This window comes from Lucilia sericata, unplaced genomic scaffold (genome assembly GCF_015586225.1).
Source record: "Lucilia sericata isolate MDLA Ls3-8-SP2 unplaced genomic scaffold, ASM1558622v1 Contig000051F_arrow, whole genome shotgun sequence".
Lineage (NCBI taxonomy): Eukaryota > Metazoa > Arthropoda > Insecta > Diptera > Calliphoridae > Lucilia > Lucilia sericata.
This window is the reverse complement of record NW_023994087.1, coordinates 740,820-758,244: the sequence shown is the minus strand read 5'-3', so window position 1 is coordinate 758,244 and position 17,425 is coordinate 740,820. Positions and strand designations below refer to the sequence as shown.

The 17,425-nt window shown below is 31.1% G+C and overlaps 1 protein-coding gene across 13 annotated transcripts in view; it reads right to left on the bottom strand.

Moving 5' to 3' along the window:
• Positions 1–17,425, bottom strand: part of LOC119615976 (STE20-like serine/threonine-protein kinase) — a 48,092-nt gene that overhangs the window by 21,094 nt on the left and 9,573 nt on the right. For 3 of the 13 annotated variants that reach the window (XM_037972057.1, XM_037972058.1, XM_037972063.1), the window contains exons 2-13: positions 11,278–11,454; positions 10,090–10,289; positions 9,793–10,010; positions 9,122–9,710; positions 7,632–8,816; positions 6,750–7,382; positions 5,863–6,211; positions 5,530–5,790; positions 4,804–4,917; positions 4,068–4,191; positions 3,520–3,647; positions 3,051–3,098 (exon numbers count right to left, since the gene is read on the bottom strand). In XM_037972057.1, the coding sequence (XP_037827985.1) occupies positions 3,051–3,098; positions 3,520–3,647; positions 4,068–4,191; positions 4,804–4,917; positions 5,530–5,790; positions 5,863–6,211; positions 6,750–7,382; positions 7,632–8,816; positions 9,122–9,710; positions 9,793–10,010; positions 10,090–10,289; positions 11,278–11,426 (3,998 nt within the window). In that variant the 5' untranslated portion in view covers positions 11,427–11,454. Of the gene's footprint in view, positions 1–3,050; positions 3,099–3,519; positions 3,648–4,067; positions 4,192–4,803; positions 4,918–5,529; positions 5,791–5,862; positions 6,212–6,749; positions 7,383–7,631; positions 8,888–9,121; positions 9,711–9,792; positions 10,011–10,089; positions 10,290–11,277; positions 11,455–15,863; positions 16,076–16,095; positions 16,343–16,524; positions 16,890–17,425 lie in introns of those variants that run through there. The other 10 variants (XM_037972064.1, XM_037972065.1, XM_037972066.1 and 7 more) reach the window with 8 other exon arrangements.

The following is a 17,425-nucleotide window of genomic DNA, read 5'->3' as shown; positions in this document are numbered from 1 at the left end:
ACTTTTTTTGCTGGGTTTTTAGTGTAAATCTCGCATTTTTTTTTACAAAAAAAAAAACAATTAAAAAAACAGTTATGACTTATCGATAATTTTCACTTACTAGCAAAAACACTTTGAAATAATACCAAATATTATCCTACTTAATCGATAGAAGAATTGCCTCAAACTAAAAAACGTAGAAGCATATAAGGGTAGGTTAGAGTAAAAATTTATTATTTAACTAATTTAACACACATATTAGCGGTTTTAACGGTGTAAGATCTGTTAAAAAATAATACTGTTTACTGAACACAACGACCAAAAATACTTTTTTTTTTAATTTACTACGCTGAAAATGTTATTTTTACTAACAAAAACAAACAGCTGTATATGCACATACATTCATATGTACATATGTATGTATGTATGTATGTACCCTGCCAGCAATTTTGTAGTCGACTACGAGAAAAATTCACTTCTAGTTTACTTTTACAGACTGACTATAAGCTAACTACAATGTAATGCAGAGCTGTCCCGAAATTTTGTATTTGGCAACGTAAAGAACCGACTTTTAAATACTAACTACAAGCTAACTATAATGTAATGCAGAAGTGCCTCAAAATTATCTGGAGAGAATTAACTGTATTTCAACATGTTTTCTCTTGTTTCTCTATTATTATGATTTTATTTGTTGACTTTAGTAGACTGACTATAAACGAACAACAATGTAATGCAGAAATGTTCCAAAATTTGGTATTTATTAACGTAAACAACCGACTTTTAAAGACTAGCTGCAAGCTAACTATCATATAATGCGGGAGTACCCCAAAATTATCTGGAGAGCATTATGTTTCGACATGTTTTCTCATGTTTCTTTATTATTTGGAATTTGTTTTACATTTTTGTCATTTCCTTGTATACGTTGTGAAATTTGAGTCAGTAAATTGGAAAAATTAATCATAAAAGGTTAAATATTTTAAAACTCGGTCCCTAAATTCTAAATTCTGCTGATTAATACTGTAAATATAATACATTAACAGTTAACATTACACAAAACATTTTCAAATTTATTTTAGATTTGGATCAATGGGAATCATGGAAATAATGAACAAATCATTCATAATTTTATGGGTACCGGTGTTATTATTAGTTCCCCTGCAGAAAACTGATGTCTATTAATTTTAACGAACTAATATCATAACTTGTATTAAACCGAAATGTAATTTAGATAACTAGTAGTTAAATTTTAAATATATTTAATTAAAATATAATTAATTAATACAGTAGGGAATTCAAAAGAAAACTATTGCTTGACTTTTCTGCAACTAACTTTAAGTTAGTTAATAAAGAGTTACCTTTAAGCTAATTTTTTAGTAACTAACTTTAAGCTAGTTGAAAAGTCATGCAGAGTCGGACAATTGACTACTGCGTATGACATCACCATGTTAAAATAGTCAGTTGGCTCCATTAAAAATAATCCAAGAATCAACCATAACTAGTTGATGAAAAAGTCGGCTTTTAATGCATTTAAAGTTAGTTGAGTTGCTGGCAGGGTATGTATGTATGTATGTATGTATGTATGTATGTATGTATGTATGTATGTATGTATGTATGTATGTATGTATGTATGTATGTATGTATATATGTATGTATTTAGAAACATAAATGAACAAATATACAAAACCTTATTAAAGATTGTAAACAAATGGATGATGTACAGATGAAAGATGTAGTACATAAAAATACGTCGTGGAATAATCTAATGAAGGTTTGTCCATGGAACATACAATTTTTAATAATTCTTTTGAATATTTAAAAACACAAAAAAAGTGATCATGTTCTGTAGAAAAGCCAGATTAAATGTAATATAAGTACGTATGTATATGAAATCTATATGTACACCAATAAAAGTAAAAACCCCTATTATGTATGCGTATGTGTAAAACGATTACAATTATGTTAAAATATTCGGTTTAAGAATACTAAACATTGCCCTACCTAAAATTTTTTTAAAAACTTAAAAGTTAATTTAATCACTACAATTCCAATTGCTCTAAGTGTTATAATAGTTATTTTTCATGCATATTATAATGTTAACAAGTATGAGTTCTATATTCGTCCGTGCCGAATCTTATACACCCTTCACCATATACCCATTATTAAAGAAAAAACAATAACAACATACAGCTTCATATGAAACTGTATGTTTCTGTTTTTAGTTATTATCACATTTTCATAACTTTTTTCGGAAACTTGCTAATATCTTCGTAATTTGTGGACCAATTTTACTTATTTTATTAGATTGATAAAATTATTCAAGATTTATTCAAGAAATATCTGCGATCCTCATAATTTTTTTTCAACAAACATACATACGGACATAAATCGACTACATATGTACATACATATATTCTGGAAATTAGAAACGGAATGGCAAACTTATATGCCCTTTTCGGGAAGGTGAAGGGTGAATTAAAAAAAAAAATAATAAAAAATCCCTGTTGCAAATGAGCGATACCTAGTGTAATTATACCAATATTAGAAAGAACAATAATAGTGCGTGTAACAACATGTGTGTACCTTAGAGGTGCCCCAAAATATACATTTTTTGGATGGGTATTATTTTGTTTTAGTCAAATCGGAAAGCGGGAACCCGTACCGGCCCAGTGGAAATCAATATTTTTTGGGCACCTCTATTGTATTGTATACATATGTACATTAAAAGTGTTCAAAAATATGAATTTTGCTTGGATGGTTCTCATTTTGTTCATTAGCGTCTAAAACTAACACGGAACGGGAACCCGTGCCGTATCTGATTGGACTAAAATTTAACACCAGTTAGTTTTAGACCCTAATAAACAAAATAAGACCCATCCAAGCAAAATCGATATTTTTTGGAATCTCTAATGTACATGTGCATATACATATGTATGTACATATTAGAATATACTTCTGTAAGAAGTGTACGCGTGCTATATGTAGTAGAAACATAGTATATGTATTTTTATTTAGAAATAGTCCCACGGAAAGAAGAAAAAAATCTGAGAATGTAAATGGAACATTATACTTACACTTGTCTTTTCTCAATTGTTTCACTGTACGTGTAACTCACTTTAGATCTATTTTATTATTTTCAAAATTGTTTATTTTTTGTAATTATTGAAACAATTTTTTATTTGTTCCAAAAATTTATATGAAATTATGTAAAATGCAGTAGTCGACACATACACCACAACGTTTATTACAACAATGACAACAAAAATTGATCCATGATTTAAGTATGTGCCATGTCATTTGGACGTGTGCAATTGGGTAATTTCATTTGGTTTTTGATTTATCATAACGATTTTTCATTATTAGATCAGTTTAACAATTATTTTTTATAGTTTTTTGTTAAAAAGCGCAGCATGTAAATAAAATGTAAAAAAAATATTAGCTTTTAAAGTAATGCAGTTAGTGGCATTAAAATGAATTTAAAAAATATGCAAAATATTAAAAAAAAAAAAAAAATATATAACAGAAATTTATAATATTTCTCACCTGCCAAATGGTTCTTGATTCCAAAAAGGACTTTGTGCCTGTCTCATATTGCTTAGAAGACGACTTGAACTGGGAAAAGCTGTAGTAATATCGTTGTTTACATTCATACGATTGGTGAGGGCCCGGACCTATGTAAGAACAGATATTTTATTAAGTAAATATGCTGAACAGTGTTACAAATTAGTAAATGGGTTTGTTGTGAATTACACGTCTTGTTGAGAGAAGGAACATTTAATATTATATGTATTTAATATTAGCTCATTTTCTAAACGTTTAATGTCGCCTTTTTGCAACTAAATTGTCATAGCTCAAATTCCAAAAAAATCAATTGTTTTAGGTATGCAAATGTCTTTTATTATAAATGTCAAACTAACAACATTAAATAAAAAACACTATCAAAATAAACGGTGCGTATATCTGTTTCATATTTTCAAACCATTGATTTTTGTAAAAACTATTTAAAGAAAGGTAAAATGATATTTAATTGCAAATGAATGTCTAATGAAATATAGTATTTTTAGTTTGGAAATATGAAGATATTCACTTACACGTTGCAATAGTGTTGAAAATAGATTTTCCGCTGTTAAAATTTCAAAACCATCATCATCATCCTCCTCTCCAGAACTCTGTGAATCATTTTCTTGACTTATTTTCTTTACTGGCCTTGAGCTTCTGCAAACAGAAAATATGACAAATATTCAAAATTATCTATTATCGAATTATTTCGCTAATTCGTGAAGATTTTGAAACTTGCTCTTCTACAATATTTTTCTAGAACAACATCGAATTCCTCGATGTAATTTGTTTTCAGAATTTTGCGTAGATACCCAGCAAAAAATAATTGATGTCATACTTTACAAACGACATCTTAATCACATCTAAAAATGCGATTACATATTTTTCGCTTTTATAAACCAAATATTTCTTTACAAATAAAAACCGAGTTAAAAGTGAGGAAAGAGATGTTGAAAAGTCACTACAAATAACATATTCGAAGTACATCAAATTTTGGTGAAAAATTAATGAAATTTACATAAGCGTGTCATTGAAAGAATGTGGTTTATATTTGACATCCAAATATCGGATTTTTACTGCATCTATGAATAAGATTAGATGTAGTTCAAAGTTGTCAAAAATGAACAACATCCCTCCAATGACACGCTAATGTAAAATTCATAGGTTTTCCACCAAAATTGGAAATACTTCAAGTATGTTATTTGTGGTGAAAATTCTACTTCTTTTTCCTCACTTTTTTTGCTGGGTATATGTATAGATTAAACTTACCTTAATTTGTGTAAAGTAAAACGAGTATCATCATCACCATCACGAATAGAGGAAGATGTGCGTAATTTTTGGAATGGAGATCCTTCATCGACTCCAGTTTCGCTTAGCAGTGATCTAAAATAATAATTAGTTTACATTACATTTTATACATTTTATATATATTTGAATTAGTGAATGTACTTGTTTGGAATATTTTTTGCTTATGAATAGTTTGAAATAGTTTAAAATCTTTAACAATGGAAATTTGAGAGAAATCGCTCAGTATAATTCCTATCGCAATAACTCTCCGAATAAACATGCATTAATAAAAGGAGTATAATTTCATTATCGGTTTCTTTCAACTGTAATTGAATATTCCATTTCACAACTAATTCCCAGTAAGTATTCGATATGCACACTATTGGATTAGTCTTATTTTGTTCATAAGTGCCAAAAAAAAAATAACTAGTGACAAATTTTAGTCCAATCGAGTAACAGGAATCCATGCAGAAAATCGATTCAATTTGTAAAATTAGGTACAAAGTTATTTACATTTTCTTTACTCACTTTACAAGTGATGTAAACAATAATTTTCTACACAAATATGCAAATAGGTTATGCGGAAAGATAAGGTTTATCCCATTTGACAATTTTTTATTGATTTCTTTCACGGGTTCCCGTTATACGATTGAACTAAAATTTTATATCAGGCAGTCTGATAGAAAATTATTTTTTAATATTACTTACCCTATACGTCGGGTTGGGCGCAATCGTGTAAATGTTGATCGACTTGATGTTGTACCAGTTGTATGACTGGATTCTGACGGTTCTATGCTACCCTCACGAGGCGTTATAAATCCACCGCCCTCCACAGCAATAGGTATAATGAATTCTCGAGGACTTTTCTTGATGGGCTGCGAGGAACCAGTTATTGTCGCTTGCGACATATTTGTAGTTGTTGTGTCCGACTCAGAATCATTGGTCGATTGGCGCGACAACGATCCAGATCTGTTAAAAAAACACGAGAGTTTAAGCAATAAACTTATAGGATTAGCAACATTAAGTTTTTCGCTATCTTACCTATTTGTTGTATTTGAAATTGTCCGTGCGTATGTTGATGGTGGTCTCTGAATAGGTATAACATGTTCTTTGGGTTCTAAGCTAGATGCTCTTTGACTTGTCGTTGTCTTAATAGGACTATACGGAACGGGACCTTCTCGTGGTGGAGCGCTACGCAGATCAGCGACGGGGTGCTGCATCTCTGTAGTGAAACGCATTGATGGTTGTTCTGCAATTGGTGGTTTAATATCCAGCTGAATTTCAGTTTTTGCGGTTTTCCGACGCGGCAAAGTAGCCGATTTGAGCGTTATTGATGCCGTTGATGTTTTCATAGTACCAGCCGATGGAGAATCGCCTGACCCTTGAGAAACTGTTAAACATTTTTATTTAAATAAATTATTAATAATTAACAATGGATAACATATTAAAATATACATATATATATTTATTATTGTTTAATTTATAATTCCATATGGTTGTTTGTATATACATACATACATTAAAAGCATATTTTTTGGGTTTGCTAACACATAACATATTTGATGTTTGAAAGAGGGATAGAGAATAAGAAAGGTAAGCATAAGATACAAATTTTAATTTAATGAATGGAAAGAGTAATAGAGTAATAATATCAATTCCCTCATTTGTTATCGAAAACGTCAAAAACATTATTCCTTTTGTAATTATCGATCACCTCTTGAATTAGGAAATACTTTCGAAGGTCGAAACTTAAAAAATGTTTTACAAAAAATTTTAATCTGAGAACAAACTTTGGAAAGAAGATTATGGAAAATATATTGAACTAGTGTGCGGTATGTATCTACAATAATTAATAATTCTACAGTCAAACAACAATTGTTATTTGAAATGAACGAACGAACGAATCAACTAACGACAGCTAAACTTACATTTCCACAATGGCGATTGAGATGCATTATAGAACGGTTTTGGCGTACTGTTAATGTTTATGACATTGCAAGAGTTGGTGATTTTTGTAGCGCCTAGTGCTTTTGCATTGGCGGCGGTGTTGGTAGCTGTGGAACCAAATGGCTGTGTCGGCAGTGGGTGTTGTGGTTGTGTAAAGGACGACGGAAATGATGTTGATGGCAAAGGTGAGCTCGATGACGACGACACAGAGGATGAAAAATTCATATTATGGGGTGATTTGAATTGTTCTTTTCCTGTACGTTTTGATGGCGATAAACAAGCTACAGTTTTTTGCATGGTGATCGGTTGGACAGAACTACCAATACCACCAGCAGCTAAACGTCCCATTAATGTGTGCCGAGCAGCGGCGAGGGCAACGTTTGCATTTGGTGGCTGAGTTGAAGTGTTAGACAATGACGGATATTTTCGATAGCCTATTGGAAGATCGCGATAGTAGTTATTTGCATGATTTTCAGTAGCAGGTGTACTACTCGTTCCCAAAAAACTCCCACTAACCGCACGCATTTGAACATAGCCCCCGGAACCGCCCCCGCCGCCGTTGCCGAAAAACGATAAAGATGTTAATGGTGGTAGTGGTTGTGGCCTGTGTAAAACTAAAATATATATATGATGAGCCAATGATGTGATGAATCTACAATACATACTTATATGTATGAATATACTTAATACAAACATATGTATATACTATACATACACATATACATACATTGTATATACTACATACATAAATATCTACTAACACACTCAGTTAGTCAACCCATAATTTCCTAATGGAAATGGAATTATACATATACACGGCAAAACAGTATATATAGTCTCGCAATTACAAAAATTATACATACCTGGTTGAATTGCATTTCCAATAATCGCACGAGCATTAATTAGCTTTCGTTCTCTATCAGTTGCAGTTTTGGGGACCTGAGAGTCGCTGACATGTATATTCTCCGTTTTGGCACATAGTTGGTTAACATCTTTGGAGGACTCTGTCTGAGCTTGACGCAACAAGGCAATTGAGTTTTCCATCGAACGTCGAGCTTCGTCCAATGAAAAGGAAGTTACGGATGCCTTTGAGTCACTGGCTTCAACAGGTACGGGATCAATGCTTTCACATGGAGGACTTTCATTTTCTCCAGTTGTCGTTGCAGCAGCGGCTGCAGCAGCAACTTGTTCCAATGCACGACGTTCTCCTGCAGTAAGTTGTTGTCCCTGATTTCCAGTCCCCGTAGAAGCTTTGCGCTCGTATTCCTTTTTAAAATTACCAACACTTACACCGGGAATAATGAATTTCTTGCCCTTATCGCCAGTATTCGTATTGGAAGCATTCATTTGTTGAAATTTTTCTGCTGTTTCAAGTATACGAGATTTTCTGCGTTCTGCATTAAATTTATTCAGCGGAGATTCATCTTGTAAACTGCACTTGCGAACGAATTGCGGGCCTCCACTAGTTGCTGTAGATACGACGCTATCAGGGTTGATTTGAGTTTTTAAAGATTTAGGCTCATCCGGATCTATTTGTCCAATGACATTGACCAAATCCGCCGTTTTATGTTTATTCACAAACTTCTTTATCACCTTCGTTGCACCTTTTGTCTTTTCCGGAGAATCTTCCACCGTATCGACATTGTTATTATCTGCTAACATTCCCAAAACATTACTCTTTTCTTTACCAATGTTGGCGTTTTTATCTTGTATTAATTGTTCACACAAATCATCAACCAATTCCATGTCTTTCGTGGAAAATTCTTCTTTTTTCGCTGCTGCCATTTCATCCGTTTCCATGGGCACACTTTCTTCAACTAAAGAAGTCGTCGTTACTCTCGATCCAGAGGCTCCTAACCCTCCTGTTACTAATTCATTTGTCAACACGTTAGTAGCACTATCTTCGGTTTTATCTTTCTTTTTTAAGGCTACACCTACTGCATTGTCTGTTGATATGGTATTTTCGAGTTTTCGTTTGGTCTGAAGTGGACTTTGTGCAGGAGTGATGGTACGTGTGGGAGATGGCATAAGAGCTGCTTCACCACCAGCTTTAAAATGTACAGAAAAGGGGGAAAGATGAGTCATGGCGTTAAAATAGATACTTTTCAAGTTTAGTTCACTATGAGCGCATTATAATAAATTTCATATTAGATCGTTATTAGATTATAAGGAACAGGGGACATGTGGGAAAGGGAAGATCGGAAAGGCGACAATGGTATGATACAAATGTAAAATATTAGACATCAAGACAACTACATACTGATATTTAAAATTTTAAGGATAGTTTGATAGGTATTTATTTCAAGGTTTATTTTGCGTATGTTTTTGTGTGAGTGTGTGTTTGTTAACTTACCTGCAACCATGTCCAATATTCGACGTTCAGCTTCTGTATTAGGAACTACATCGCGTATTGAACCAACAGAATGGCTTCGTGGAATGACAGCATTTTTTCCTGCTGAATTTCCACCATCAGCAGAAGGTACTACCAATTGTTCCGCTGTTACAGCCACTGGCGTCAACGATAGAAGAACATCTAATCGTACTGGTGTTTGATTAGCTAGATCTTCAGCCAATTCCAAACAAGATACATTATCATTCTCATTGACCCACCAATGTGAGCATATCTGTTCAATTGTAGCACGCTTGCGAGGGCAAACCGTTAGCATCTCACGAATCAAGGAAGATGCTCTAGACGGTTTCTTTGGTTCATAATAATCCCCTTGGCTAATTTGCTTTACAAGTCTTTTAAAGTTTGATCCGTCAAATGGCATTGATCCGTATACTAGGGTATAAAGGAGAACACCTAGAGACCAACAATCGACTTCAGGTCCATGATATGGAGTGCCTTCCACAATTTCAGGCGAAGCATAGAGTGGAGAACCACAAAATGTCGCCAGCAAACATTGCTCGGTGAAAACATTCGATAGACCAAAATCGGCAATCTATATTATAAATTTATGATAATTAATGTTTACACGCTTTCATACAATTAACACCTTTTTAACGAAAGCGGAGTCATCTCACCTTTGCATTACCGTGTTCATCTAATAGAATATTTTCCAGTTTCAGATCTCGGTGACAGATTTTATGTTTATGACAATAATAAACAGCTGTAGCTACTTGTCGAAATATTCGACGAGCCTCCTCTTCACTCAAGACTTTACGCTCAGATAAATAATCATACAGTTCACCGCCAGCAGCGAACTCCATAACTAAAACCATTTTTTCGCGATTTTCAAATACTAAAATCGAATAAGACATTTATACAGTTCGTTACTATTATCACATGCAAATTGCATCTAAAATTCTCCGTAATCATACCTTCATAGATGTGTATAATATTTGGATGCTGCACAGAACTCATAATCTGTACTTCTCTTCGTATACGTACTAGATCGGATTCTGCTTCAATTTTACATTTCTTTATGGTTTTTATTGCCACTTCTTGTCCAGTCTCTTTATTAATACCTAACTGTACTTTACCATACGTTCCTTGTCCCAGTTTCTTTATTATATCGAATCTGAAATCATACATCAATTCAATTTGGTCATTATTTAACACTCACATGTCAAAGCAACATACATACATATGTAGATATACATATATGTATGTACATTAGGGTAATGACTTTTTTTGGGCTTCAAAATACCATAGCACTGCCTTATAGCTAATACTTTCCTGATAATATAATGCTATTTTTTAAGTTAATTCGGTCAAAAAACTTCCCGCACCGAAAAAAATTTCTAAAATGCTTTCGTTCGTTATTTTTCAAAAATTATTTTAATAATTTTCATATAAAAGTATACTATTTTCTATAACATGCAATATTATCGCGATTTGTTAAAATTTCCATAACAAGGATTTAAAGAACAATGTTCTCTTTAAGATAATGTAATACAAATGCAAAAAGGTTGGCAAAAATATTTATTTTTCTCATATAGAAAGAGTAAAATTTATACAAAACTTCATCGCCTTTGGTGTGGGAACATTTTTCACGATCGCGAACAAATAATATCATATTCCTTAATATCATATTCCTATAGTTCACGCCCTACAAGCTCTTGCTATGGTATTTTTGATATTTGCAAAAATGTACATACTATTGTCAAATTTACAACAGGCGTTGTAGCGTTGTATTAATTAAAAAAATTACGACGGCGATTGTGAACTACGCATAAGGAGTGAGATGTTTACAAAAAATTTGCGATTTTATTAACAAAATACAAAAGGCCCTATCTACAAAAACTTTTAAATATTACGGATAAAAAGTCCAATTTATCCATTTTAGATAAATTCAACTTTTTAACTTTAATATTTAAATGTTTTAGTAGATTGGGCATTTTGTTTTTGGTAATAAAATCGAAAATTTTGGTTCGAGGAGTCCAATTTTGTTTTTGGACATTTGTTTTGATGCAATATATTAGAATCAATAATAAAATCGATTTTGAATTTATGGTTAGTTAGGGCCGTTTGCGTTTCAGGTGAAGATATATAATATTTATATTTACCTTTGTCTTAATTTTTTTCTGTGATTATTCATCTTTACATCACCAGTATTGGCAATGCCGCTCATAATGTTATCGATTTGGTCTTGTGGAATACCAGATGGATGGGATCCATTGTTGGTCCCACCAGTATCTTGATTGCCTATTACCATTTTGTATCGCTTCTTTTAAATGCTAAAACTGTACATAAGAAAAAACAAAATAAAAAAATAACTTTACTATCGTTATAATATACTTATTACATAGAGGAGATAGTTTAAAAAATTAAAATTTAAAAAAAAATCGTTTTATATTTTTAGACAGTCACTTACAGACAGTGGAATTTTTTAATAGTTTTTTGTACATTAGACAAATATATTAAATATTTTTTAGCATTTTGAAACGTTTCTATATAAAAACAATAAACATTTATAATATTTTTTATATTTTCTAGTGATTGCATTGAACATTATTATTTTGTATAATTTTCTGTTACACATACAGCTCACCTCTCAAAAGGAAAACACGATTAATTGAATACTTATTAGGGTGATCGATTATTCGACATTTTCCAAAAACCGGTGTTCAAATAGTTGACATTTGAAAAAAACTACATAGTTGTTATTTTTCAAATTCAGAAGAAACGATTTTCATTATTATATGTTTAAAATTGTATAAAAAACATATGGCAATATCGTGTCAAGTGACCGAACTTTCATCTGTCTTCCGATTTGGATGAAATTTGCACCAAGGTTAGTACTATTGGATGGTGTCCAGACACAATTTGGTCAAGAACTGTAGGACTTAGGGTGGGTCAAAGTTAGACATTTTGGTCATGCAAGGTTTTGTTCAAATGAGTATAACTTTTCACCTATTGCTCCTAGCAAAAATTGCAAAGGCGTTCAGATAACTATTTCTTCATTGTTTCCAAAAAAATCTTAATTTTTTTTTTCAAACAACTCCTCTTTTCCTCAGATGAAAGCTTATGCAATTTCCTTTAAGGGCTTTATAGTCCTATAATGGGATGCGAGTGGGATATCTATCAAAAAAATTATTGTTTAACTCAAGAATAAGATTTTTTTTCAATATTTGGCACTTAATTTTCAGCTTTTTTCTGAAAATGGAAGTTTTTTTTTTGTTTTTTTTTTTTTTTTAAGAAAAGAAAGCTTAACTCGTTGACTCTCACCCAAAAAATGATGAATCTACTAGAGCCCTGCATGAGTAACTCTATTTGCTACACACAATAAGTGACTCATTGTTTCGCACTCAACTCATTGTTTGTTTAGAATAGTATTTACAAAGTCTTGTTATACTCAAACGTTATGAATACTATCAAGCGAATGTGCAACTACATTCAAATCGAGTGAGTAAACAATTTGTTTATGTTAAAACAATACAAAATAGATTGTTTGAATCGAATGAATCGATTCAAACTTTTTCTTGAATAAATGGTGAAAATTTTGAATGCTATTAAAACTAGTTCCCGTGGCCCGAATTCGCAGAAATTTGGTAGTCTTGAGTACAATTGATGACAATATTTTGTTCGAATATTCGAAATTATGTTCGAGAATTCGAAGTTATGTTTGAAATATTTTGTATGCTTTTAATTATTCTTTGAGTCAAAAAAAAAAAAAAAAAATTTAATTTTAATAAAAAATTTTGTTGGTATAACAAAACTATATTATTTTATTGTTTAAATAATGTTGACACATTTTAAAAACATGTCTTGTACTCCGATTTATAGTGAAATAAATATTGAAAAAAAGTAACACTATATGACGGCTATAGACGTCATTTGCATCTACGTGTTAAACCATTTACCTCAGGACGCTTTATCTGTTCTGCAGAAAATTTTTAGGAGATGCCTTGGTAATAGGTATCTACCAAAGAGGTGGATGGAGGTTAGGGTTATTTTTATACCCAAGGCCGATGAGGCAAGCCACTCAATGCCAAAGGTTTTAGACATATAAGCCTTTCTTCTTTTCTTTTGAAGGCGCTTGAGAGACTGATAGATCTTCATCTTAGGAACAATATTGATTGTCACATCATTAGTGGCGCTCAGCATGCCTACCTTAAGGGTAAATCTGTTGAGAGTGCACTGCATGAAGTGGTAAGTTGTGTTGAGCACGGCTTGAAGAATAGGGACTATACTCTTGCCGCGTTTTTGGATATTGAGGGAGCTTTCAATAGTATAAAGATTGAGGCGATTAGAGATTCGCTTATAGAGCTTGGAGTTCAGGATTTCATGGTGAAGTGAAGCATGCTTAGCAGCAGATTTATCAACTCGAACCTCATCATTACATAAGGAGAAGGGTTTCGAGGGGAAAATCGCAGGGGGTTGTCTTATCAAGGAAAATTTCTATCCACGATCAGTGACATCATGGAAACTGCACTAGGTGAACTCTCGTTATGGACGAAGGATAAGGGACTAGGAGTAAATCCTGGGAAAACGGAACCGGTACTATTTACTAGAAGATGCAAGGTTAACATTAAACGGTCCGATCCGAGAGATCCGATGGCCAAAATATGCTACCAAATAGGTTCCACGACGAAATTGGGGATATTGCGGGTCTTGACTCTCGCAATTTACTAAGTTTTATTAAGGGCATTAGTCTCTTCTCCGACTGGGCTTTATAGGGGGACGAAGATTTTCTCTCTTATCTCTTTATGCTTTGGGGTACTGACTTGTTAATTATATCTATAATTTTACCTTCTTTTATGGCTTTACTTGTAGTGTTTTTATTTGTTTCTCTGTTTTTGAATCTTCACTCTTTGAAGGGAATCGCAATGGAACTTAAGGTCTCCGAGTCGATATGCACCATTTTTTTATGGTGTATAATCTTTCTTAACCAAAACCAAGCTTAAACCATTTACTTTAAGAGCTTTATGGTTACTTAGTGGGATACAAAGTTACACTCATTTCAATAAAACACTGTATGACCAAAAAGTCCAACTTTTACCCCCTTTAAGCCCTGCAGTTCTTGACCGATAGAGCTGAACATTTGTCCATCCAAGTCAATTTTTTGACTTGGGTCACTTGAAACGAAATTTCCCGAACTGACTTTTAACATTATAAAAGATAATAACTTTAGATCTAGTCGTCTGATTTATACAAAATTAGGAAAAAAAAGTGGGACACTTTTGTTATACTTAAGGAAACTAGGTAATCCTAGCTTATTCAACAATCCCTTAGTTTTATGACAAAAGTTTAGGTAATTCTCAAATACATCCTATCAGTCCCATGTTTAGCACCAAAATTAAATAATTCATCTATCAACAATTTCTTATGGTTAATAAAAAAAAAATATATATTAAATAATTACGGAAATAAAAAAATTAACGAAAGCTTGTTTTAAAAAATATATTTTAATCCCTGCAAGCAACAGTTTTGTTGAATGCAAAGCAAAAATAAAAGTAGTCGAAACCGATTTTTTTAAATTAAAAAAAAAAACGGTTTATTTGATATTCGAAAAATCAACATTTAATAAAAACGAAAAGTAGTAAAGCATAAAAAACTGTTTTAAAAGCGGTTGTCAAACCGAGTAGCAAAAACTATTATTAAAGTTCGCTATGATTTAAAACGAAGTTTTTATATGGAAAAAGTTCTAAGTATACCATTGTTAACTTTAACCAACGCTTTAACTTTCGCATAAGGCATAATGATTATATAGTATTTATTAATTAGGTTTCGTTCCAAACTACAAAAATTTTTTTTTTCTCAATGATTTTGAGCGAATTTTTTGCAGAGCAGAAACTGCAGAATAGAAATCATGCTTTAGTCATTAATTTCATGAAGAATGTGCTTAATTCACCCCTTTATAACGCTCCAAAAGTGCATTTAGGATTATCTAAAGATGCATTTAAAAAAAAATAAAAATATTTCTTTCTTTGCGCATAATCAAAGTATTACGCTTTTTGCTGAGAAAAATTATGCTAAAACAAAAATTCTATCATTAGACCTTTCTATCGTTATAAGTCCAAAAATTTGTAATTATACAAGTTATATATGAAACATCAATTTGGTAGAGTTTTATTAAATGTAGAGGTAATGGTGAAAAAACCTTTGTTGGATGGGAAATTATTAATCCACAAATTAACATTATTAACATAATAACTCCTAAACGGATTATAATAAATAAAATGTTTAACACTATTTCTAAGGGTATTTACGATTGAAAAAATCAAGTTTAGAATTTAGCACATCCAAATTCAATCAAATTATGTTCATATATCTTAACTTTTCCTGTAGAATTGTATAAAAAAGTTTTTGGTATATACAAAATCTCGTCCAAAATCAGTGTTTTGGCCGCAGATATGCAGATGAAAGAGTTGGAATTTAAACAAAAAAAATTATGCCAATATTATTTATGATCCAAAAACATGCACAAAATGTATGATATCATAATTTTCAAAATAATTTCACGTAAAGCCTAATATTTATTTATATGTATCAGATTCGCAGATATTTCTACTTTATTCTCACAAAACTACAGCTTTCATCCTTTTCTAGTGGAGCTACTAATGTTTAAGCTGTCTAAATTTTATATTTTTTTCATTTTATTTTAATTTTATTTATTTTACTACTTGTTATAATAGTAGTATGTTATTACCAGGTCTGGGTTTTCATGCAATACTTAAAATTCTGCTGCAATATCTTCAAGATTATAAATCTAGATCCGCCTTTTACAGTATATATTATAGCAGCACTATTATAGACTTAATACGAAAAGGATATAATTCGTTTTCACTACAATTTCTATACTTTTTATATTAAGTAATACAAATACAGATACGTATGTATGTATGTATGTATGTATGTATGTATGTGTATATATTATTCACCTAGATATTCACATATTTAAATATTTTTTTATTTTTATTTTTTGTTTTTATTTTATTAAGTTGATTTTTTTCATGCAACACTTGGTATTTTTTCTTGTCTTTGTTTTTAGTATTTTTATTTTATTTAATTTTTATTGAACATTTCTTATTCTCTTAGTTAATATTGTATTATTCTTTTTATTTTATTTTTGATTTAAAAATAGCTTTTAGCTGAACACGCAACAAGAATTTGTATAAAAATCTTCTTCTTTTTTTGGGCGAATGGACCAATAAGAAAAAAAAAATCAATGAGAACAAATAAAAAAATAAAAGTTAAAAAGATCTAATGAAAGCGAAAAATCTATTATAGATACACAATTTTTCACAAAATTATTGTGAATTGATTTAACTATTCCATTTTATTTTATATTTTTAAATCGGTATAATTACTTTTATTTTATAAATATTATTATTGTTATTGATGTAGCAGTTTTTATTGCTTCTTTAATTTCTCAGATGTTTAAATTTAAAATACAATTTTCGACGTTTTGTAAAAACATTATCGTTTCTTATTTTATTCTGTATTAAGAATTTTAATCCGAAAAATATTATATACATATAAAAATTTTTATGTTCATATGTATATGCAAAGGTATGTATGTATGTTGTATATATTCCAACAATAGGTTTTCAGTTGGTTCAGTCTGCTTAAAATGAATAGTGACGAACGAGTTGTGCCGCAATTCTACTTGTGCGTGAACGAACGAACTAAAGAAAATGTGAAAATCGACTAAAGTTTTGAATAGCATCTGCAGACAAATATCCTAAAAATAAATTAGAATGGGAGAAAGAGATTCGAAATTTTTGAAATGAAAATTAAATAATGTGTTTGAAAAATGGGGAAAGATGCACGTCACCCTGACAGATTTTTTTATTTTTTAAAAAACTTTATATTGTGTACCTACTGATTATTTTATTCACATACTTTAATTAAATAAATCTACAAGTTAACTATCATGTATAGATCATATATATACATACATATATATATTTACAATCAAACTTTCAATTTTAAAAATATAATCTCATTCGATATTTTGGACATGGGCAGCAATTGCATACAAATATTTAATTTTTTGGTCATGTTTTCTTTTAATTAAAAGATACTCTCACAATATCATGCCTCAGCTGTCATATACTCTCAGTTATTTTTATTTTTTCTCTTTCATTTCTTATACTGATATATATCATTCTTCAATGTGTTTCTTATTTCTAATTATTGAAATATTTATGTATGTGTGTATATATGGGTGGACATGTATGAGATCAATATGAAATTTCGATACTTACA